Source organism: Cavia porcellus, unplaced genomic scaffold (genome assembly GCF_034190915.1).
Source record: "Cavia porcellus strain 051 isolate PalLab524CR breed Dunkin Hartley unplaced genomic scaffold, mCavPor4.1 scaffold_23, whole genome shotgun sequence".
Taxonomy (NCBI): domain Eukaryota; kingdom Metazoa; phylum Chordata; class Mammalia; order Rodentia; family Caviidae; genus Cavia; species Cavia porcellus.
Window position 1 is genome coordinate 38,049,168 of NW_026947506.1, and position 24,162 is coordinate 38,073,329.

General features: G+C 37.3%; 1 protein-coding gene and 1 pseudogene across 1 annotated transcript in view; one reads left to right on the plus strand and one right to left on the minus strand.

Moving 5' to 3' along the window:
• The first annotated feature begins 3,813 nt into the window (after window positions 1–3,813).
• Window positions 3,814–24,162, plus strand: part of Cyp3a14 (cytochrome P450) — a 46,577-nt gene continuing 26,228 nt past the window's right edge. Inside the window, 4 exon segments of the mRNA NM_001173116.1 lie at window positions 3,814–3,888; window positions 7,402–7,495; window positions 10,084–10,136; window positions 11,571–11,670. Coding sequence (NP_001166587.1) covers window positions 3,818–3,888; window positions 7,402–7,495; window positions 10,084–10,136; window positions 11,571–11,670 — 318 coding nt within the window. The 5' untranslated portion in view covers window positions 3,814–3,817.
• On the minus strand, window positions 13,192–23,886 carry LOC106027737 (heterogeneous nuclear ribonucleoprotein A3-like; annotated as a pseudogene).

The window sequence follows — 24,162 nt, forward strand, 5'->3', positions numbered from 1 at the left end:
CTGGATTATAAGAAGGTTGCCAGGCTCCTCCCAGGTAGACCAAAAGCCTCCTCAAGCTACACAGCTCCCCACTCTGGCAACAAAGCTCCCCTGAGGGAAAGAAGGTGAGCAGGTGTGGTCCAGGCAATCTCAAATCCTGCTAAGCCCAATCTAGTGTGGCTGCAAGCCCAGTGGTCCCCCAACCTCCTAGAGCAAGGACCTCTTACTCTCCCAGGGATTGGATGTTGTGTAACCATCCAGCTCCTTGGATGGAAAAGCTCCCCAGGCTGATAGAGGTTCCCCCTATGGCCTTCGTAGGCCTCAAACCTCCTCAGCAGGGCTGCTCCCTCCTCCTGGAAGTGGCAGTAGTGCTGGTGCTCTCCAGGCCTAAAGAAGGTCACAGGCAAGGCCAGAGGAGGTTCCTGCAGCTTGGTCCAGTTCCCTCCTTCAGGCGGGGCAGCTGCCATGTGCCCTCCAGGTGAGAGGGGCAGTCAGCAAGGCTGGAGTGGGGTCCTGCTGCTAGGCCCAGCTACCTCTTCCTGGCGGACAGCTGTGGTGTGCCCTCTGGGTGAGAGAGGACAGTTACCAAGGACGGAACGGGGTCCCGCGGTTTGGCCCAACTCACTCTTCAAGGAGGGCAGCTGCGGTGTGCATTCCAGTTGAGAGAGTGAGATCAGCAAGACTGGATTGGGGTCCTGCAGCTCGGCCCAACTCACTCCAGGCAGGCAGCTGCGGTGTCCACTTGAACCTTTTGTAGGTAAATGGATGAAATTTGAGATCATACTCATAAGTGAAATAAATTAGACTCATGAGTAAACATCATATTGTCTACCAGGTGTGAGAAACCAAAAAAAAAATATGGTCTAAAATGTAGAATAGCTGTAAAAAGGGAAGAAATTTTTCCAAACGAAAAAGGAACTAGGAACTAGGAAAGGTGATAGGGGAAAGGACAACGGGGGAAAGGAAAAAATGCAAATCAATGATATTAGTGTCTCTTTGTTCATCTAAATGGAGGGTTTGCACTAATATAGATTAGAGAAAGTTTTATGCCCATATCTTGTACCTTGAGCAACTAAAGACAATAACATGTAATGTACTGACTATTGTTATTCTCCTTTTATTCTGTTATGAAATTTAGTTATAACTTTTCTCTGTAAAATAAAAAAGTTGCATAGTGAGTGCATTGGTATAGGAATGAGTCAATGGGAGACAAGGGGTGTCTTTTCCACAAGCTCAACTCAACTTCATGTGCAAGGCTCTTTATGTTAGGAGATATTATTGTATGAATGTAATGACTCAGAACGTGCTTTCTTTCACCTTTCTATTGCAGAACAAGAGAGTATGCTTTGGGTAGAATATGGTGCTGGGTTCATTTTTGTCCTAAGCAATGACCAGTCTTTTACCTCCTATTGATATAGATTTCAAGCACACTGAACAGGTTTTGAGATAAGAATGGAAGGCGGAAGGTTATATTAGTTTTAGGTATAAAAAGATCTTAGAAAATATGTGATTTGGAGGAAGATCAAAATATATGAATTTCCACGAGGATTTGATTTCTAAAAAAAAGGATCAGGAGGGTTTGAGTTTAGGGAGTTAATGAAACTGTCCACAGCTCTGAGCTGACATTTTCATCTCTCCTGTTTGAATGCATTCTGTGAACTTCTCTTGTTACAGGGAGGGAGAGAAAGAGAAAGAGAGAGAGAGTCAGACAGAGAGATAGAGAGACAGAGAGACAGACACACAGACGGACAGATAGATAGATAGATAGATAGAAATTATATCCCTCTTAAATTGTATCCTTCTTTCGCCCAGCTGAGATGTGATGAGTCATTAGTTTTGCACGAGCCATGTTGAGCTGCTGAGGGAATAAGTATGAGATTAGAAGCCAGTTCTCATCCAATGTACCATTATGGTCTTGAGCCTCGTTATTTATCATTATGACCCTTGTCAGGGCATGTCAGAAGTTGAGTGATGTACCAGAACACTAGAAGAATTTAAAAAGTCTCTATGACTTTATATATAATAGTTTCCATGATAGCTGTTGGAAAGCTACTGCTAGTCACTCAACCTCACTTCCTATCTCTGTAAATGAGGGTTAGTAACATGATCCTGGTAAGCACTCTTCAGTGAAGCCAATAAAAGAGTCAGAAATGTATTAGGATTCCTTGATTGTTCAATCCTAGTTTTTCTGTAGATTGTTTCCCAAATTCACATGTCTGCCTATGGTTAATATCTATGTTTTCTAATAAATTGTTTCACAATGACAGCTCTTTGAAGAGCTCAGTTCTTCCAGTGATTTCATAGGCACATCAAATGCACACCTCCATCTATGCTCATTTATGCATCTTTTGCTCTACTTCAGAAAATTGCCAAAGAAAAAGACAATGGATTCTAGACTACACCTGGTATAGAACATATATGTGACAGGTCCACAGTTGGTCTTGAATCAGTGCATGAATGAATAGACCTGCTGGCTTATTACACCTTACAAGAGAAAGTGTATATAAGCGTCTGTTTGGAGTCTTGTATACTATGTGCTGCTTCTAGTGACTTTTGATAAGGTGGCTAAGGTGTTTGAGATCACTTGGATATGTAGACTGTTCTCTTTTTTCATACTTATTGATCTCAGACATGGAGTTATCCAGAGAGATTGCCAGCCATTATTTGATCCAAAATATGGATAACATGCTATTTGGAGAAGACCCCTTTGAAGAACTACCTGAAAAGTGCATGAAGCTGATACTGCTCAGTGTAATCATTAGTTATGTTTCATCCATGTTCTGTCTCTCGATTAAAGCCTCTATTCTCAACATAACTTTGCAGGTCAACTTCTGGTAATAGTGGCTGCCTCACAGATGGTTCCTTTTGTTGTTTTAACAATCCAAGCAGATTTAGTGTTCCACAGACATATACAAAAGAACATGAGAGGCCCAAAAGTCTCCAGGCTCAACTCACCAAACTTGCCTGGATGCCCCCTGCAGGTAAAATATTCTGCTAAAGACTAGGAATAATACCCAGACTATTCCTTTGACAATTTCACAACTTGGTAATGGAAATATGTATGCATGAAAATCATCAATGGCTATGAAAAAAGGGAAGACAATAACAGAAATGTTACAGCAGACATAATTTGGGCAAAGGAAGTGGTTGGTAAACACTCCATGGGGAGAATTGGTCTGATCTGGAATTTCTTTTTTCAGTACTAGGGCTTGAACTCAAGGCCTTCACACTGAGTTGTATCCCTGTCCATTTTTGAAAAATTTGAGAGTCTTGCTGCATTCTTGAATTGTCCAGGCTGGGCTTCAACTAGTGATCCTCTTGGGTTTTAAAGGATTCTTAAGAGTTTTCTATGGGGTACAAGGGCAGACGATGCACTAGGTAAAAATCCATTACCTATGGATATGTCAAAATCTGTAGAAGTACATTGTTTGAATGGATTTTGTGTTGTTTGGAATCAGAGTACCCATGAAGACTAGGGGAGGTTGGAGAAAATTTAATGCTGATGGCTTACATTCCTGAGAGTAAATAACTACTGGGATTCCAGATAACAGTGATTGAATTGTATTGATTTTCCATTAAATATGAGCTCAGGGTAAGGCAGAGTCAGAATGTGCATAATTCTTTGCCAGTTGCCAAGCTGGAGAGGGCACTTTTCTCCTCCCAACTCCAAGTGATTTACATCTAGCCTTTCTACTGGCTGCTGCCCTGCTCACACCTCCTTTTCCAGCATATAAACATGCAATCCTCACTGAATCCCTGCTGGGAATCCAAGCGAATCTCTGCAGGCACAACCCTAAAATCAGCTGGGAGAGAAACTCAGAGAAAATCGCACAAGGAAATGGACCTGGTCCCCAGCTTTTCCTTGGAAACGTGGGTTCTCCTGGCCCTTAGCCTGGTGCTTCTGTATCGGTGAGTAAGTTTTCAGGCTCCTCATAGCTATACCTTTGGGTTTGGGGTATGATCAGACTTCTTTGTCTGATCAAAAAAGATAATGGAAGGGAAGTTGCTACAAAAATATGAGGTTCTTATTGACCTTATGAAGGTATCTTGAGCATTCTTCTCTCCTCTGTTGTAACTCCCTAGTCCTCTGGCTAGAAGGATTGTTGATATGGTTTTATCACTCCTGGGGATGGTATGACTGTCATTTGAATTTAGACTAATGTGCTAGAATTCAGCAAGCACATTATGTACAATTGTATATCATATGCAGTAGGAACTTCACCTTATTTCCAATCTGGGAATTCTATGGTAGCTGTATGGCTTTGATTGTGTCTCTTATTCATCCACTCTATGTTCTTTCTGTTGGAAGAGATGTGAGAAAGGCTTGCACCCTAAGGACAAGGATGTTTTCTGTCCGCTCCTATCCCCCAATGTGTTTAATGCAATGTTCCTCAGTGTACCCCAGATTTTATGGGAGGGATGACTCCATGCTTCCTTCTTTTCTGTGACTTCTTTCTGAAAATATCATCCCTCCTAAAACTCAGTTCCTCTACCCAGTAATGTGTGGATTTATTTACCCCTAAATGATGAATTTTTAGAGCAGAGCACATTTGGATCTTGGGGAATAATTCTAATCCCTACCAGGACTTTTCTAAGGTGTCCCTGATGAGTCCCTCAAAACCAGAGCTTTTCATGGGAGATTGTTTTGGGTTTTATGATTTTATAATATGTATTGGACTTTTACAGGATATTGTACCATATATTGCTCAAAGCCTCACCCTTAGATAAGAGGAAACTATCAAACTTCCTAGAACATATTATTGTTTCTTAATTTGTGTTGCATAATGCACTTTATCAATAAGAAGGTTGCTATTCTTTGCAAGGTCCCCTCTCTTGTAGCTGAAAGCACATGCAAAGTTTATTTTTTTATTTTAAAGAGAATAAAACCAAACAAAATGAAATAGAATAAAGCCAGTCAAAATCAAACAATGAAAGCAACACAGGACTTTAAGATAATAGGAAAACAACAATGGCTACCATAATGCCTCTTATTATTTTCAAAATAGCTGCCCATACCATCAGACATAATATAATCAAACAAAACAGAACAGAATAAAATCATCAAAACAAAACAATGAAGTGATACAGGTGAGCTAATAGTTAAGATGAGCTAATAGGAAATCAACAGTGGATATCATAATCTATCTTATCTTTTTTTTGGTCTTTTTCCTTTTTATCAGTACTAGGGATCGAACTCATGACTGCCTGCTTACAAGGCAGGTGCTTATGCCGCTGAGCTAAATCCCCAGCCCCGACCTATCTTATCTTCAAAATATCTGCCCATCCTATCAGACATAATAGAAGCAAACAGCACAAAACAGAATAAAACCAAACGGAACCAAACAATGAAAATGATAATAAACTAACAATGGCTACCACCTTCCCTTCTAAGACATTTCCTCCTCTTTCACTTTTACAGTATCTTTTGTCATTTTGGACCCCACTATCTCCTTCGATTATTTATACTAAGGAGACAACAAAATGTTCACCCACATGAGTTCAAAGCACTTCACCCATGAGCATGATCTCAAGTTGCATTCATTTACCTGCAAAATCCTCGAGATTATCCTTCTTTGTAGATAAATAGCTTTTCATTGTATAAACATGTCATATTTTCTTGTCCATTCTGCAGTTGGCAGGCACGCCACTCCTGCTTTTTTTCTTTTTAGGTCCTCACCACATGGACCATTGTCTTCTCTGACCTTCAGCCCATAAATTTGCTTTCAAGTCAATTCTGTTTCTTGTATAAGTCTCCTGACCCATTTTGTCCATGTTTCTTTTTATTAATGTGTGGGGCCATGTACATTGATGTTTACAACTGATATGCTCTGGCTCATCTCTGCTATGCTATCCTCCTGCCGTTCCTCACTTTTCCCATCCATTAAATTGCCTATCCTGCCTTGACAATCCCCCTGTGCTGCTGATCCTGGAACAGTGACTGTCTTTCTCTCTCTAATATATCCGTTAGCACTTTTTTAGGGTTGGTTTGGTGGTCATGAATTCCTTCAGTTGTTCTTTATCATGGAAGCATGTTATTTCTCTGTTAATTGTGAAAGATAGTTTTGCAGGGTTCATTTATCTGGGTTGAAGTTGTTTTCTATCAGGACTTAAAACACTTCACTCCAAGCTATTCTAGACTTGATGACTTGTGTTGAGAAGTCTGCCATGATTCTGATGGATTTTCCTTTATAGTTCATCGGTTTCTCTTCTATAACAGCTTTAATATTCTATTGTGCTGAATTTCTGGGATCTTGATTATTATATGTCTGGGTGTAGATTTATTTTGGTTATGTATAGTTGGAGTTCTATATTCCTCATTTATCTGTATTTTAGGTCCTTGGGAGGCTTATTGATTACGTATACACACCACATTTTTAGCTATATTTTCCTAATTTGTTGGCATGGGGTTTAGATTTTAGGACTAGAAGCTGTAAGCTTAAAATGCTTACCAGTGGTCTCTTTCCTTAGCTTCTTTTCTTTCTGAAGACTTCCACTTGTCATTCAGGGAAGATCTGCAGGACCTGTTACTCCTAGGTGTGGAAGTCCACAGGTGACATATCTTAGACAAATTGAAGGCAAGCCTCCCCTGGGAACACCAGTCATAACATATTATTTTAGTACACAGTCAATGTATAGAGGTTGTAAGTTAACTGCTTTGTGACTGATATTCTTGCTAAATATTAGCAAGGCTGACACTGTGCTTACCAGGTGGACCTCACCAGCTGAAGGCCCAAATTTGTGAGGAGAAGAGAAGCCAAGACATGGATTCCATATTGATTAATTCTTCTTCAGAATGTCATTTAAGGAGCATTTGAGACTTTAAAAATAAATTGACTGATCCCAGAAATTTCTGGATAAGCAAACTTAAGAAGGGCCAGATTGTGTAAAACAGAGACATGGCTCAGAGGGAAGGGTAAACATGATAACCTCTGAACAAACTGTAGGAAGAATGTTACCAGAGGAGCTCCATGGCTCTGACTCATTAAACAGATACACTTGCACAAAGTTTTATCCCTGCAGCTGAAGAAACTCCCCACCCTTCCTACCAGAATGAGCATCCTCACACTTCGTAGAGGAATCAGTTTCCCATACTGACATCAGCAAATGAAGTACCCTGGAAAAATTCCAGCCTGAATCTCTTAGGAGCCTTAAATATTGGAGATGTTTATCAAGTAGGATTGGGAGAATAATGAGTTCAACTGATTTTAGCTAATCATTGTGAATTTTAGCAAGAGTGTCAGTGAAGACAGGAAAGGAGTTGTTGAGTGAGTGCACTTATTGCTGTTGGTGTTTTTGCTGTTATTTATAGCCTACAGGTTACCATCCCTAGCTTGACTATTTCACTTTCTGAGTCAGTGAATGGTGAACTTCAATGTGTGTAAAGTCACAATTCCTATGACCTTGCTTTCTTTTTCACTACAGATATGCGACCTATTCCCATGGATTTTTTAAGAAGCTTGGAATTCCTGGGCCTAAACCTCTGCCTCTGTTTGGAAATGTTTTGTCCTACAGGAAGGTGAGTGCTGTTTGATATCCCTTTTTGGCAAACACTAGCCTTATTGCATCAGTAAAAGTGCTATTCCTTGTGGTGAAGTTCTGAAACTTTCAGCGTTCACAAACTATGTGAGTCCTACCCAGAGCGAGGTCTCATTTTCGTTGGGGCTCTGTTAACTGTGTAGAGCTGCAGTCTTGCCTCAGCAACACAGTACAGATCTCTGGGATGTCAACATTTGATGCTCAGGACATGAGGTTCAGACGATGTGAGCATCAAAAGAACATTCTGTTTTGCATAATAGAGATGTCGGAAAGGACAGATATCTTTGTTAGTTTTGGGAGAAAATCAAGAGGGGATTCCCTAGAAGCATCTCATCCACCTGTGGACATTTAGGCTTCAATCTTTCCTGTTCATTCTAGAGTTCGTGAGAAGCTTTTCCTATTCCTGCTAGACATCTCTCAATGTTTATCTTGTTAGGTGGTCCAGGTGTTCTTTATTGAGATATTCACACGTTCTCTAGGTTTTTCAAGAACTGCTCAGTTCTATGTAGTTATTTCCATAGGAATATCCCAGGTTTTGATAAGTATGATATCTTTTTAGGAATTAAAAGACAAGATGAGAGCATTCTGCTGTATTTTTTTTCAAAGTTTGCACCAAATGGGTGAATATGAGCAGTGAGTATGATCATCCCTGAAACAGAATAGGGTTGTCTGTCAATTGTTTTATTGAACTGCATGCTGAGTTTTATTTTTCTAAACAAAGACAGAATCATTTATACAAAATCAATAGAGAAAAGATGTCTTCAGAATACATTAAAAATTCACTTATTTTAATATAATGTAATATGTAATGTGAATTTTGTATGAGTCTTGTGACAAACCTGGATTGAATGTTAGTTCAGGATCTGCCACCTGGATGGATATTCATGAGCTCATCTTGAAGACCAGCACTAAAATTAAGTCAGTTTTCTGATAAAAATTTTTCCTCATGATTCCAGGGTTATCTCATTCTAACATTTGTATGTTAGGGGGCTTCATTTTCTTTTATTTTTTTTATTTTTTATTTTAAAGAGAATAAAACAAAAGAGGACAGAACAAAGCAAATCAGAGCAGAACAATGTAAGCAACACAGCACTTCACAACAAGACAACTGGATATTAACAGTCACTATCATAAACTCTCTTTTCTTTGAAATACTTGAGCATACCTTCCCACACATTAATATCAAACATAACAAAATAGTATAAAACCATTCAAGAGAATGAAAGTATTACAGGACATTCAAAACCAAATAACAGAAAATGAAAAATGGCTAATCAAATATCTCATTTCCATAAAAATTTGTTTATATTATTACACATATTAAAATCCAATAAGACACAACATGATAGAACCAATGGAAACAGAAGAACAAAAGCATGGTAGGACTTCAAAGCAAGATGATATTAAATCATAAATGGCTGCCATAATGCCTTGTTTGCTTCAAAGTAGCTGTTCATACTATCACACATAATGAAATCGAACAAAACAGAATAAAACCATTCCAACTAATAAATAAAATCATTATGAGGCTTCAAAGCAATGTAATGGGGAATCATGATTACCATAAAATCTTATGTACTCTTACCATTTCTTAGATTAGGGAGACTATACAATATTTATACATGTGAGTTTGATTTATTTTACTTATGAGTATGGTCTCAAGTTGCCTTTATTTATTTATAAATATCTCAATATGATCATTCTTTATAGCTGAATAGTACTCCATTGTATAAAAATACCACAACTTTTTTATCCTTTCCTCTGCTGATGGCCACTTAGGTTCTTTCCAAGATCTGGCTAACTGTGCTGCTATAAACATGGGTGCACATATATCACTGTGGTATGATGTTTTCAGTTTTTCTGGAAATATGAGGTTTCATTTTCTAATAACAGCTTCAAGATTCATACTTTGTCTCCTCACTGAAAGAGCAATAATTTCCCCTTCACCTGTCAGATGTGCTCTTTCGTATATAGCTCAGTATTTTACTTGCTGTGCCTATGTATAGAGGTGACACTTCTCCATCTTTCCACATTGAACTGGAGTGTTGAAAGGACGATTACTTTGTGACTCCCTAATTGATCATTTTTTTCACTCATCCCCCTGAATTCCATGAACCAACTGGACTAAAGTTGGTCCCTGGTGCAGAATGTGAAGAGTGCTTGTGAGATCAGAGAAAGGTGATGAAATAAAGAAATAATGTACCAGCCATGGAGACTCACTCAATTTTCCTCAGTCTAGTTTGATTCATGGGATCACAAAGGGAATAATGCAGAGCTTTTCAGGATTTTAGAGACAGCATATACACAAACAAAAGTGCTGTGGAAAGACAAATAGGTCCTTAGTGTTTATAGTCTGGGAGAATTATTTCAATAAGTTCAATTCTTAAGAAAGTCAAGAATGACTTTAAAGTTCCCAGTATTTTGTCTCAGATGTCTATGAATATCAACTTCTTTTTACCTCCAGTGAGTGACAGTAAGCTTGATTGCATGGGGTTTGAATAATTTCTGTTCCAATTAAACATATGGCCAGTAAGGTTAGACTAATAATGGATATTTTTCTCTTCTCAGGGTATGTGGAGTTTTGACATAGAGTGCCGTAAAAAGTATGGAAATATGTGGGGGTGAGTATTTCAGAAACTTCCAAAGGCAGACTTGTAAAAATGAATACTCAGTACGTGAGGACAGTGTCAGCTCAGAGCACTTGGAATATGCAGTTTGTATACTATGAAGCTTTTGGAGGTTTGTCCTCTCAAGAGTCCCCTAGGTCACTAGGTGTCAAGGTCCATAGTTGTATTAAGTTGAGAATGTTGCATATTACGACTTTTCTCCATGCTTTGATGGCTCAGAGATTCTTATCTTTATTTTCTGTGCAGTGTATGACCTTTCTCCTCTTCTCCATTTTCCCTTTCTTAGGTTCTCTTTAGATGCATAAAAGGTAGTAATTCGAACCCTTCTGCTATGTGCTCATAAATGTATGATCATATAACATAAATTCCCTTTTAGTTAAATGCTCAAACTTCATATCAATTTTAAACTTAATATGTACTTTTGAAATATGACCTGAAAAATATAGATAAAAAGATTTGGAAATAATTTATGCTCAGTGCTTTAAACTTCTCCAGCAAGTGTGGAGGTGTTTTTTATTTACTTTTGATTTCAAGTCAAGACTTTTTTCTGGCTTTGACAAAGTAATGTAGCACGTGTTTAAAACTACTGTTTTCCTGTGGACTACATTCATGGTGGTTTCATAAGGCTCTCTGAGCCACCTGGAACAGCTGTTCCCTTTCACAGCTGCTGAAGGCTTGGAGACCGGTGGGAGGGATGTAATCATGGGCTTTGTGCCACAAGCAGGTGGGAGAAAGCTTTGCCTTTCCTACCTCTTAATTTCCTGAGTCCTTAGGAACCACATTGCTGGCCCCAGAAGTCTACAAACTTGACATGTGCCACAAATACAACACAATCCAATGGCAAGGACAGAGTACTTGGTCTCCATTGTTCTGATCCCAATTTCCCCTTACAACATTAAATACTCTTGAGCACTTGATAATTTGACTTTGTCATCAATGCAATATATTTTTTGATATGGAAATATTTTATTTCATTTTAAATTTTAATTTTTGTGGCATTGGGGGTTATACTAACAGTTTTATATATAGTAGGAAAGCAGACCACCACTGAGCTGCATCCCAGCACCGATATTGAAATATTTTAAACATACAAAGCATTTCAGAGGATGGTATAAGCAATACTCATGCTCACATCACCTAGATGTAGGGAGAACAATTCCAGTTTTATTTCTAATTATGATCTCTTTGAAATGGTATTTCATCTTTTGTTTCTTCCTTGCTTGGACAACATAACCTTACATTTTGTGAAAGTTCTAGTGCCTTCTATGCTCAGAATCCCCAACTTGAATTACAGCTGATGTTGCTATGCATTTGACTGTTAACGGTGTAGATTATAAAATGCCAGGGTCAAAGATCTAGATTCCTGGCAAAGTTTCAAATGTAGAATCTTGTTTGTTACATTTAATTATCTCTGTTTTCTCAATACAGGTTGTATGATGGTCCACAGCCTGTGCTGGCCATCACAGAACCAGACATGATCAAAGCAGTTCTAGTTAAAGAATGTTATTCTGTGTTCACAAATCGGCGGGTAGGCATCTATTTAAAAAATGTAAATGTTGGGCTGGGGATGTAGCTCAGCAGCGCAGGGCTTGCCTGGCAAGTAAAAGGTCCTCAGTTCAATTTCTGTATCAAAACAAACAAAGTAAATGTTAAAATAAATGTAAACTTTCATTTATTTATTAAATTCTTAATTTGTTGTGGGTGTAGTGGCGCATGCACTCAAGAGACTGAGGAAGAAGATTGATGTGAGTTCAAGGTCAGTTTAGGCTGTCTAGTGTTTTCAAATTTACCCTGAAGCTACATAGAAAGACCCTGTCTCAAAAATACACAATCAAAAAATTTTTTGAAGCATAAATTCACAGGAAGTTGAAAAAGTGAGATATGGGGAGGTCCATGATGCTTTTGTTAAAGGTTATATGTTGCATAAGTATAAACAGAACATATTCATGTAATAAGTAATTGGAGATTAACATTGATACAATCCAAGTTTATTTACATTACCTTGATTTTGTATGAGTTCATTTGCTAGCGTGTATGTATTTGTGTACCTGTCTGCAAATGTATCACATGATCATATTTGATAACAATCAGGACAGTCAAGATACATAAGTATTCTTTCTCCTAAGTATGCTACTCCTGTATAGTCCTGATGCATAGCTTGCTGTTTCTTCTCCTTCTCTTTCTTCCTCTCCTTCACTTTCTCTTTCCACATCTCCTTTTCCTTCTCATTATTTTTCTTCTTCTTCTTTTATGGGACAGGATCTCGCTATGTAGTATAGGCTGCCCTCAAACTCACAGCGATCTTCCGAGGGTTGTGATTACAGATGTGTGCCATTATGCCCAGCTTGTCTGATTTTTAAAAAAGATTTTTCTTTTGTTATCAAGTCTGATAATGCTTAATGATTTATCTATTGTGTGTGCGAGTGTATGGATGTCTCTGTGTGTGTATTTGGTAAAAGTTGTATAGTTTGTGTGTGTGTGTGTGTGTGTGTGTGTGTGTGTGTGTGTGTGTTTGCCAGGCTTCTGGAAAGACCTGGGATTTTTTTGTCTTTTTGAGACAGGGTTTCCCTATGCAATTCAGGCCGGCCTTGAGCTCATTTTGTAGCCCAGGCTGGTCTCAAACTTAATCCTCCTGCCTCAGCCTCTTGAGTTGCTAGGATTATAGGCATGTGCCACCACGCCTGGCTTACAGTTTTTTTTTTAAAGTAAAAAATTTACCACAATTTACAGGGACATATACCTGATGTAATGAAAAGAAATAAAAAGAGTAAGCTACAACAGGTAAAAGACCTCAGGAATGTACATTTAATTGACACTATATTACATTAATTAACAGCTGCACTTTTTGCAAAATGTGACCATGATAGTCCTGAACCAGAAGAGTTTCTTGTTTAAGCTGCAGTAACTTTTCTGATTACGCATCATTGTTCCTTCTGTGGTAGAATTTTACAGTTTGTCTAATGCAAATGTCTCAAAGTAACCTGAAGCTTTGCTGATAACTTCTCACTCTCTTTCCTGCTAAGAACTAAAGCCTTTTTCTGTTGTTTCTTTAAAATGTTCTGCTATCATACCTTCGAGTTACACCACAAGATCCATCACCACTTCCATTGGGACTGCCAGAGCTTCTGCCACCAAAACTGCTCCCCTTAATGGGTCTGTAATTTGACTGCTGGGGTCCACTGTAATTTCCAAAATCATTATAGTTCCTGTCACCACTATAGTTACCACCTTCACTGTAACCGTCGTATCCTCTACCACCATCACCATACCCACTATCTTACTTTTCATATCCAGGTCTACCACCACCATGCCCTCCTCTACTACTGTAGCCAGGCCCACCACCATAGCTTCCACCATCATCTCCAAATCCATTATATCCACCATGACCTCTATAACTACCTCTGCTGCCATTACTGTAGCCTTGTCTTCCACTGGAGTTTCAACCACAGCCAAAATTTCCTCTACCACCTCCAAAGTTTTCTCGACAACCCATGGAGTTGCTAGATCTTCCTTCATGACCTCTTTGTGATCTGCAGACCGCATCTCTCGTTTAGCAAGATGCCTTTTCACTTCAAAGTTATGCTCATTAATAGTGTGGTATTTTTGAACAACAATTTTATCAACTGTATCATGATTCTCAAAAGTGACAGGAGCAAATCCTCTCTTTTTCCCACTCTCCCTGTCTTCCATAACTTCTATGGTTTCAATCTTCTCATACTTTTCAAAGTAGTCTCTCAAATTATACCCTTCTGAATCTTTAATAGAGACAAAAATTTGCTTCACTGTTAGATGAGCACCAGGTTTTACAAAATTCTCTCTAGAAATAGGTCTCTTTGGTCACTACACACTCATTAACTTGGTGTGGTCAAGCGCATAGTGTTGCATCCAATTCAACATAAGCGCAAATCATAAAACCAAAACCCCGGGAGCACTGTATTTGGGGATCTTTAATTATTACATAACCTGTGAGAGTGCCTCATTTCTCAAAATGTTCTCTCAAACTATCACCTGTATTTTGAATGCTCTGAGCACCAATAAACAGTTTACTCAACTGGTTCCTTTAAGACTGGACTCACCTCTTCCAAGTTGAGTTCAATATGGGACTTGAAGTTGTACAGTTTTATGCTTTACTTTTAAATCTATAATCTTTTTTATGTTTTAAAAAATGTATGAGGTTAATGTGAGACTATTCTTTGCCTATGGCTATCGAGCTGTTCCAGTGCCATTTTTGGGGAGACCATCTTCCCTCCACTGAAGCACATATGGTCAAAGCTTAGTTAGGCTTTTTCGATTTCTTTGTTTCAGTCTTTCTTTTTGTTTTTGTTTCTTATTTTATTGGTAAACTTTAGATATACCTAGTGATAACATTCATTATAGGGAATTTGTACCTGTACATGATATATCTGGCTGCTTCTTTTTCCCTCCCCTCCCCTTCCTTTAATTCCTTGCACTCTTTTTGTTTTTGATCTCTACTTTTCCCGTCTCTTGTCCCTTCTTCTTTTGATTTGAACATTTTCTTCTCATTTCCAAATACTCATTAAACATATTGATCCATATTTACACTTTTGGTTTCTTACACCAGAGAAACAATGTGTCCAGTGTATTTTACTTAATACTATGGTCTCAAAGCACACCCATTTACCTAGAAATGTCTCAAGCTTGTCCTTCTTTATGGCTGAATAGTACTACATTGTTTAAATAATCCCTACATTTTCTTTACAAATTCATCAGCTAATGGGCATTTGGGCTGTTTCCAAGACTTTGCTATTATCATCTGTCACTATAAACATGAGTCTGCATATATCACTGTGTATGCTGCTTTTAATTCTTTCAGGATGATACCAAGAATGGAGATAACTGGGTCAAATGGAACCTCTAGTTTTAGATTTCGAGGCTCTCCACACTGATTTTCCCAATGGCTGCACCAATCTATAACCCCACCAACAGTTCTTTTTTCACCACAGCCCTGCCAGGAGTTGTTATTGGTTGAATTCTTGGTATTAGCCATTCCTTTGGCAGTGAGTTGGAATCTAAGGATTGTTTTAAATTGTATTTCTCAAATGACCAGGATATTGAAAATTTTTCATATATTTATTTGCCACTTATAATTCTTCATCTGAGAAGTATCTATTCATTTCAGATGCCAAATTTTGGATTGGGTCTTTAAATATTTTTTTGGTGGGGAGTCTGATGTTTTTGGCTTTTATATACCCCAGATACCAGTACTTTGCCTGAGGAACAGCTGGAAAAAAATTTTCCCCACACTGTGGGTTGTCTCTTTCCTCTGTTAGTAGTTTTTTTTTCTGTGCAAGACCTTTTAATGTGATGGCATTCCAGTTATTGATTCTTTGTATATTTTCTGTAGGATTGGAACTTTGTTCATAAAGTCTTTTCCTGTACTAGTGTCTGAAAGAATTTTACCTATTCTCAGATTTAGGGTTTCTGCTTAAATATTCAGATCTTTTATCCATTTTGGCTTTAGTATAATGCATGGTGAAAAATATGGGCCTAATTTTAATGTTTGGCACGTGGAAATCAGTTTTCTAGGCAGCATTTATTAAGGATAATATAATTCTTCCAGTAAAGGTAGTTGGCTCCTTTGTCAAAGATAAGGTGGCTAAGTATGTTTGGAGTGAATTCTGCATCTTCTAATCTATGCCATTGATCCTAAGGTCTGTTATTTTATTTTATTTATTTAATTTCCTTTTTTTGCCAGTACTGTGATTTTTTTTTTTATCACAGTAGCTTTGTAGTATAATTTCAAGTTAGGAATTGTGATGCCTCCTTCCTTGATTTTGTTGCCCAAAATTGCTTTTACTATGCTGGATCTCTTCTTGTTCCATATGAATTTTAGGATTGCTTTCTCTAATTCTGTGAGATACGCTATGGAATTTTGATCAGAATTGCATTGAATTTATATAGCAGTATTACAATTATGGCCATTTTCACTTTATTGGTTTTTCCTACCCAAAAGCAAGGGACATCTTTCCATTTTTTGGTATGCTTTCAATCTCCTTTTTCATAGAACTGTAGTTTTCAATGTAGAGATGTTCTACCTCCATTAGATTTTTTCCCAGGTATTTCATTTCTTGGATTCTATTGTGAAATATGTGATTTCCCTAATTTCCCTCTCAGTGAGTTTGTTATTTGTGTACAGGAATGCTTTTTATTTTTGAGTGCTGACTTTGTGTCCAGTTCTACTACTGAACCTGGTTATTAAATCTAGACGTCTTTTGATGGAGTTTTTGGGTTTTTCTGTGTAGAATATCATGTCACCTGCAAATAATGACAATTTAACCACTTCTTTTTCTATCATTTTTCCTTTTATTTTTTTCTTTTGTCTAACCACTCTGACTAATGTTTCTAGAATTGAATAGCAGTGGTGGTAGTGGATATTTTTGCCTTTTTATTAGTTTTATAGTGAAAGTTTTCAGTTTTTGTCCATGTATTTTTTTGTATCAGGAATCAAACTCAGGACCTCACACTTGACAGGCAGGCCCTGTGCCACTGAGCTATATCCCTGACACTTGTCCATTTAGTATGATGTTGGCTGTTGGCTTTTATCAGATTGAAATAAAGATTATCTATTCTAGCTTTCAGTAGAGTCTTAAAAATCACTGATGGGTGAAGGATTTTGTCAAATGTTTTTTTTTTTAATTTATTGAGATGATCATTCATTGATTTAGGTAGACTGAAGCATCCCTACATCCCTGGAATGGATCTTAACTTAGTCATGGTGTATAGTCTTCTTGATTATTTGCTACACTCTACTTGTAAGTAATTCATTGAGGACTTTTGCACTTATTTTCCTTAGGGAAATTGGCCTGTAGTTTTCTTTTTGGTTGGATCCTTCTCTGGTTTTGGTATTAGGATCATGCTTGCTTCCAGGAACGAATTTTAGAGTACTGTTTGCCTTTCAACTTCATTAAAGACTTTGAGGAGTAGTGGCACTAGTTGTTCTCTAAATTTCTTGTAGAATTCATTTACTCTATTTTTTTAAAATAGAGTAAATCTGTAAGGACCAGGATATTTTTGTTGCTTGGTTTTTAATTCTGTGTTAAATTTTAGTAATTTTATATTGTTTTATATATATATATATATATATATATATATATATATATATATATATATTACATCTTCTTGATTCAGAGTGGCAGTTCATATGTGCCTAGAATTCCATCCATTTCTTCTGTTTTACAGTTCCTTAGAATATAGGTTCTTAAAATAAGTAGTGCTGATCTGTACTTCTGCAGAATCTGTTGTGATTTTGCCCATTGCCTTCCTAATTTCATAGATTTGTTTCTTTCCATTTTTTTAGGTTGGCTGAGAGTTTATCAATTTGATTAATCTTTCACAGAAACAACTCTGATTCATTGATTCTTTGTATGCTTTTCTCAGGTTCTATTTCATTAATGTCTGCTGTAATCTTTACAATTTCCTCTTTCACATGAGATTTGGGCTTGACTTCTTTTTGTAGAAGTTTCAGATTCAAATAGTTTATTTATTTGAGCTCACTTTGTTCTTCTGATATGGAAAGTCATTGTTAGAAATTTCCCACAAGCACTGGACATCTTTCATCACGTTCCCTAAGTTTTAGTACATTGTATTAACATTATCATGTAATTACAAAAATGTGTCTAATTTTTCTTTAATTTCATCTGTGATTCATTGGTTGCTCAACATGATGTTACTTAATTTTGATATATTTTTGAAGTTTTTGTAGTTTCTTTTGCCATTGATTTCCAATTTCATTGTACCATATCCTGATAACATGCATAGGATAATTTTAACTCCTTTGCATTTACTTAGGCATTTTCTAAGAGTTAGTATGTGGTGTGTTTTGGAGAACATCCTGTGTGCAACTGTAAAGAATATGTATTTTGATGCTGGAAGGAACATTGCAAATATCAGCTAATTCCATTCATTTAAAAGTTTGGTTCAGTAGTGATATTTCCATGTGTATTTTTTGGTTTAGTTGATCTGTTTACTTGTGACAGTGAGGTAATGACGTCCTCCATTACAACTGCATTAGTGCTAATTTGATTTTTCATGTCTTTTAATATTTCTTTTCATAATTAGATACACTATCATTTGATGCATATATATTTATCACTTTTCTCTCTTCCTCTTTGTTTCCTTTACAGTAATGTAGTGATTTTCTGGGTCTCTCTTAATTAGTCTTGGTTTGAAATTCACTTTTTTCTGCAAGTAGACTAGCTACCCCTGATTTTTTTCTGAGTTTATTTTGCATGAAGCATTGTTTTCCATTCTTTGACTTTCAGCCTATGGTTTTTTGAATTAATTATTGTTGTGGTTGATACATTGTGTCAACTTGAGAAGTTTAGAAGCTTTACTAAGAGACTCAGCAGGTAGACATAATCTTTACTTCATAAATATCCTCATCCTGTGTGAGAAGAGAGCACAGAGATTTTGTGAGTGCGACATCTGCCCTGAAATGTTGGGGTAACCTGTGTACAATGTAAGGGAGGAGAAGCAGATTGTTGCTTCTCCTTTTGCTCTGGCTTTTGCCTTCAAGTGTTGCTCCTGTTCCATGGCAACCTGCCTTGAAGCCACCTGATTATGGACTAAAATCCCCTGAAACTATAAGCTACATAAATCTTTTCTTTCTTCATTTTGGGTGTTGAGGGTTTTGTTCCAGCAATGAGAGAAACTCAACCAAGACAACTGTGTTTCATTTTTACAGAACATTGTTGGAATTTCTTGATCCATTCTGCCAGTCTGTTTCTTTTGATTGGTGAATTGAGACCATTTATGTTAATGGTTATGACTGATATTTATTGAGTTATTGTTGTCACATTATTTTCCTGTTGTTGATTCCTCCCCTCTTTAATTGCTTTCCTTGCCTGGTGGATTCCTTCTGTTGGGGTTAGTAGAATTATAGTTATTGTTATCTCTTCCTCTAATACTTTCAACTGCAAGATTGGTGGTTATAAATTTCTTCAGGTGTTTTTTGTCATGGAAATATTTTCTTTTTTCATTAATTTTGAACAATAGTATTGTGGGTACATAAATCTAGGTTATATGTTGTTTTCTTTTAGGGTTTGAAATACTTCACTCGTCTTCCTTTTCTTGAAGAAAAGTCTGCTGTGATTCTGGTGGGTTTTCTTTTCTAGGTTATTTGTTTCTTTTCTCTTAACAGCTTTTAATATTTTAGTCTTGTATTGAATATATGGAGTGTTGAGTATTATATCCTTTGGTGCAGATTTTTGTTTTCAACATGGCTAACTGGAGTTCCATATGTTTCATTTATGTGAATGTCATAATGTTGTTCCTTGCTGAGGATGTTTTACGTCATTACTTCCCAGAACAGTTTCTTTATGTCATTTGTGCTGTATCCTGCTTTCTCATAAGAAAGCTCTTTCATGATCCCTAACTGCATTTCTGTCTTGTAGATATGATATGCTTTCCTCATATTGGCTCATTCTGGTATGTGTACTTTCAATGGAGTTTTTAGTCTCCTGGACATCTATTTGAATGTATTTCTTGTATTCTATTTTTTCCCTATGTTGGATGTTCATGGTTTCCATCATATTTTTAAGCTCCTCTATTCTTTAAAAATCTGTATCAACCCTAAAGTCACTAACCGTGTCTTTCATATGGTCACCGCCCTGTAGCTATCTGAGAAATTATTTCTGGCTTGGGTTTTTCTAGAGCCTCTTTTTTTTTTTTTTACTTTCTTACTTCTGCTGTAACCACTTCCGAGAGTCCAGGTAGTTGACTTTCAAACTATTCCACCTCGTTGCTCCTGAGTTTTGCCTTTGGTGAGCTAGAAGTCTGGAGTTGCATCTTCTCATTTTGTATTTTTTAAAGTTTAATTTCTAGGTTGATGATTGTAAATTGCTTATGCCAAATTGCATTATTGTTAGTACTTTTTAAAATTGTATTTTAAAGAAGATAAAACCAAGGAAAATAAAACATGATAAAATCAAAACAAACCAGTGTAAATGATACAGGGCTTCAAAAACAGCACAAAATCAACAATAGTTACCATAATGCCTCTTGTTGTCTTCAAAATAGGTGCAGATACGTCCTTCAGACATAGTAAAGACCAAACAGAAGAGAACAGAGTAGAACGAATAAAACCAAACAGTGAATGCAATAAAGGACTTCAAAACAAGACAATAGTAAATCCAAAATTGATACTGTAGTATATCTTGCTATCTTTCGAATAGCTGCTCATGCCATTGGATATAACAAAATCAAACAAAGCAAAATAGCATGAAACCCAAACCAACAAAACAATGAAAATGATACAGGACTTCAAAACAAGACAATAGCAAGTTAGCAATGACTGTCACCCTCAAAGGAGATCCCCTCTAGATGCCAAACTGTGTATCATCATCCTCTGACAGATGATCTGACCACTGGCCCTCTACCTGTAAGGTCAGTGAAACACCAAAATACCACAATAATTAAATTTTATTTCACTTCAATAGCTATCAATAGCTATCATTGCAGCCTGTGTTTCTCCAGACCAGCTGGTCATTTACTGGGTCTATTATGCCAGAAGGAGCTGAAGTCTGGCTCCCAACAGCAGCACATGCATGGCACTGGTTCACAGGGAGGGCTTGCTTCTTGGTGAATCCGTGTTCTCTCCCCTATTTTAGTATTTATTACTCTTAGGAAATGATTACTGTCAGAAATGTCTTACAGGTGTAGCTGGCTTTCAGGTCCGCTTACTCAATTTATTGGGGATGAGAAGTTGCTACCTACTTGGCCTAGCCCTTTGTTCTTTGGTGCTGGCCTATAGTATTGTTCACAACCTTTGGGTAACACTGAGAACAGCTGATTAGAACAATTTTGTCACCTTGGAAATGTAGTGCAATAAGCAATAACAATAGATTCAATCACAAGACTGAAAATGACAAACTTTGGTAATTATTAGTTTGATATCTTTTTCCACATGAATTATATTTGTATTTACATAAGAAAAAGTAAAACAAACCAGAAAATTGTATAACATAAATATGCCCTTGATATGATGATTTTATTATCATGGAAGAATATTTAAAAAGTGTTCATGGAAAAACAGATAAACAGAAGAAGAGGAAGAGATTAAAAGCAAGGTTGGAGAACAAAAGAAGGTTAGATAAACTTTGGAAAGCTGGTGCAGAGTGCAGGAGGGAAAAAGAAGAAATAAACAAAGACAAGAACAGAACAGAATGGAACAGGAACAACAATAACAACATCAAAACTAGAAACAATGTTCATCTTCATATAGAAGGGAGAATAATTGATCAAGAGAAAAGAAGGCTGGGTGTGTGGTGCATACCTGTAAACCCAGCAGTGGGAGGCTGATAAAAATGAGAAAAGGAAAAAATCCACTTCAAGGTTTGTCCCTGCTGTGGTAGACAAAGTTGGCAGGGTCTGTGTCCCTGATGATTAATCCCTGCAAGCCAGCTGCAGATTTACGGCAGTGTAGTTGATAGTACCAGCAAGCCCGAAGTTCAGGTTGTTTTCAGTTCCATTGGTTTCTGGCTGTGAGGCTGGACCCTGATTTGTTCAACCTGAAACACTGTGCATGTGTCCTTCCAGCTTGAATTTGTTTCCTTGAACTCTGGCTGACTTGAACTCTGTTCCTCCTAACTCTGACACTGGGAGTCACTAGATGGAGCCAGACCACAGTTACTCTAAATTTCAGGCTCAGTTTTCCTCTCTCCAAGATGGTTACAGACCAATTGCCCTGTCCTGAACACTGTGCAAACCCAAATAACTCACCAGCCCCTGCTGCTTTCCGAGTCCACTGGTTTATTCCACTGGTGCATTTCTCTGTGGAGGACATTAGTCACTATCTATCCGCAGATTGGATGAGTCAGGGTTTAGGGAAAAATGCCACTTGCCATCTCCTTTGTTGAAGTTCTTTCTCTTCATTCTTTCAGTGGGCTTCAGGTCTTACTTCATATCCTTACTGGGTGTTGGGAATTCACTTTCCTCTTTCTCTTCCTCACGTTGATATATTCCAGCATCTGGACATCAAATCTCAGAGAGGCTTTTTCTCTCACCTTCATTACTCTGGTATAGCCCCAGAAGTGTCAAACTCAGTCTTTCTCAGTTTGGCTTATTTTTATAGGTCTAGTTCTCTGTTCTCTTTCCTTGATCCCTCTGTCTATCCCTTCTCCAGTTTTATATTATTGTTTATTGTAGCAACATAGTAAGTCATGATGTTATAGAAAGTGGTTCCTCCCACTTTCCCTGCTCCCAAAATTGTTTTAGCTTCTTGACCCTTTGACTTTCCATTCAAATTCAGAAATCTTGTCTATGTCTGTAAAGTCTTTTTGTACTTTGATATAATGGAATTAAACTTATAGATAAATATGGAGGTGAAATCTTTATTTTTATAAAATTGAGGCTTCCAGTCCATGAACACACTGTGCCTCTCTACTTCTTTGGGTTTTCTTTGATTCTTATCATCAACTTTTTATAGTTTTCAGCATAGAGACACTATATAAATTTCTTAAAACTTTATACCTCAGGTTTTATTTTCTTTGCAGCATTTGTCAATGGTATTGCTTTCTTATTGTTTCCACATATTACTGTTGTTACATACAACTCTTACTTAATTTTTGTTGACCTCAAATCCTACAATATTGCAGAACTAACTTATTAGTTATAGAAGTTGTTTTTGTGTGTGTAATCTTTGAGATCTGCCTTGACTATTATCTCACCTGAAGATATGGACACTTCTATCTTTCTCTTTGTAGTCTGAAGCTCTTTTATTTTTCTTGTTGTTCGCCCTAGGACTTCCAGCATGACACCGAGTGAGAGTGTTGAGACTAGATTTTAAAAAATTGTTCCTACTCTTAAGGAACCCTGCATCTTTCACCATGCAGAGTGAGATTATCTGAAGAATTTTCTGTACCTTCTATTTTCAAGTAGAGAAAAAGCTTCCCCTTTCCCCAATTTTTTGAGTTTTAACAATAAAGGAATATCAAAGATTTCATTTTAAAACAAAATGGAGTTAAGGAAGCTGGAAAATAGTTCCAAGTAGGGAAATTATTATGGCTTGTGTCTAATGTCCTCTCAAAGCCTCATGTAGTCATAAGTCGGTTTTTTAGAGATGGCTGGATCTAGAGTATGGAAATGAGTTGTATGATAGTGGGACTAAGGGTTTATGATTACTAAAGGCTCCCACTGATAGGTTTCACATAGTTCTGGGTGTGGACATGGGGAGGCCTACCCTGCTTGTGAGCAATGCTGAATAGCACGTACGGCATAGAAAGAGACCTGTTGCTGTTGCTTTCTGCTTGCTACTTCATTGCTTTGCTGCCTCTTGCCTTATGTGTGCCATGATCTGTTATTCCTCTGTTACTCTCCCTGCCTCGCCACTTTGCCTTGAACCAGCCAAGTATGACCTGAAGCCTCTACAAACTGTGAACCAAAATAAACCTTTCATCATTTAAGTTCAGGTTTTGTCTTAGCAATGAGAAAAATAACTAGGAAATAGAATTACATTTCTCTTTCATTGTATTCCTGAATAAAGAATTGTGCATTGTTCTTAATATTCCATATTTATAATTTAAAAAATCATCATAGCAAGATATCCCTATTTTTCTACATTACCCTAGCTGCAGATGGATATAAATTGAGGATCGGTCTGAGGCATTATATAATTTTCCAAGCCTCCTTTCTGTCACCAACCATTTCTATACCGCACAATCTTGGAAGATGAAGGACGTCTTTTAGAGCTTTCCATCATAAGAATTTGTTGTAACATGTGCGCCATACGCATGCCACCACTGTTCTAGTCTCTTAATCTGAAAGAACAGTTTTCTCTGACAATTTGTATTTATATTTAAGTTTCCCATGACCAAAGGCATTTGTATTTAAAACGCAACTGAAATATAAAGGCTTGAAACTGCACCAGGTGGCTAGATGTCCTCAGCGCACTCACAGAAGGCAAGGCAGTCATGACAAATACTTATTGAGCACCTATCATGGGGTCTGCCACCTAATAGTCACCAAATGTCAGACAAGTGCTGCATGCTTAACAGATGTTCTG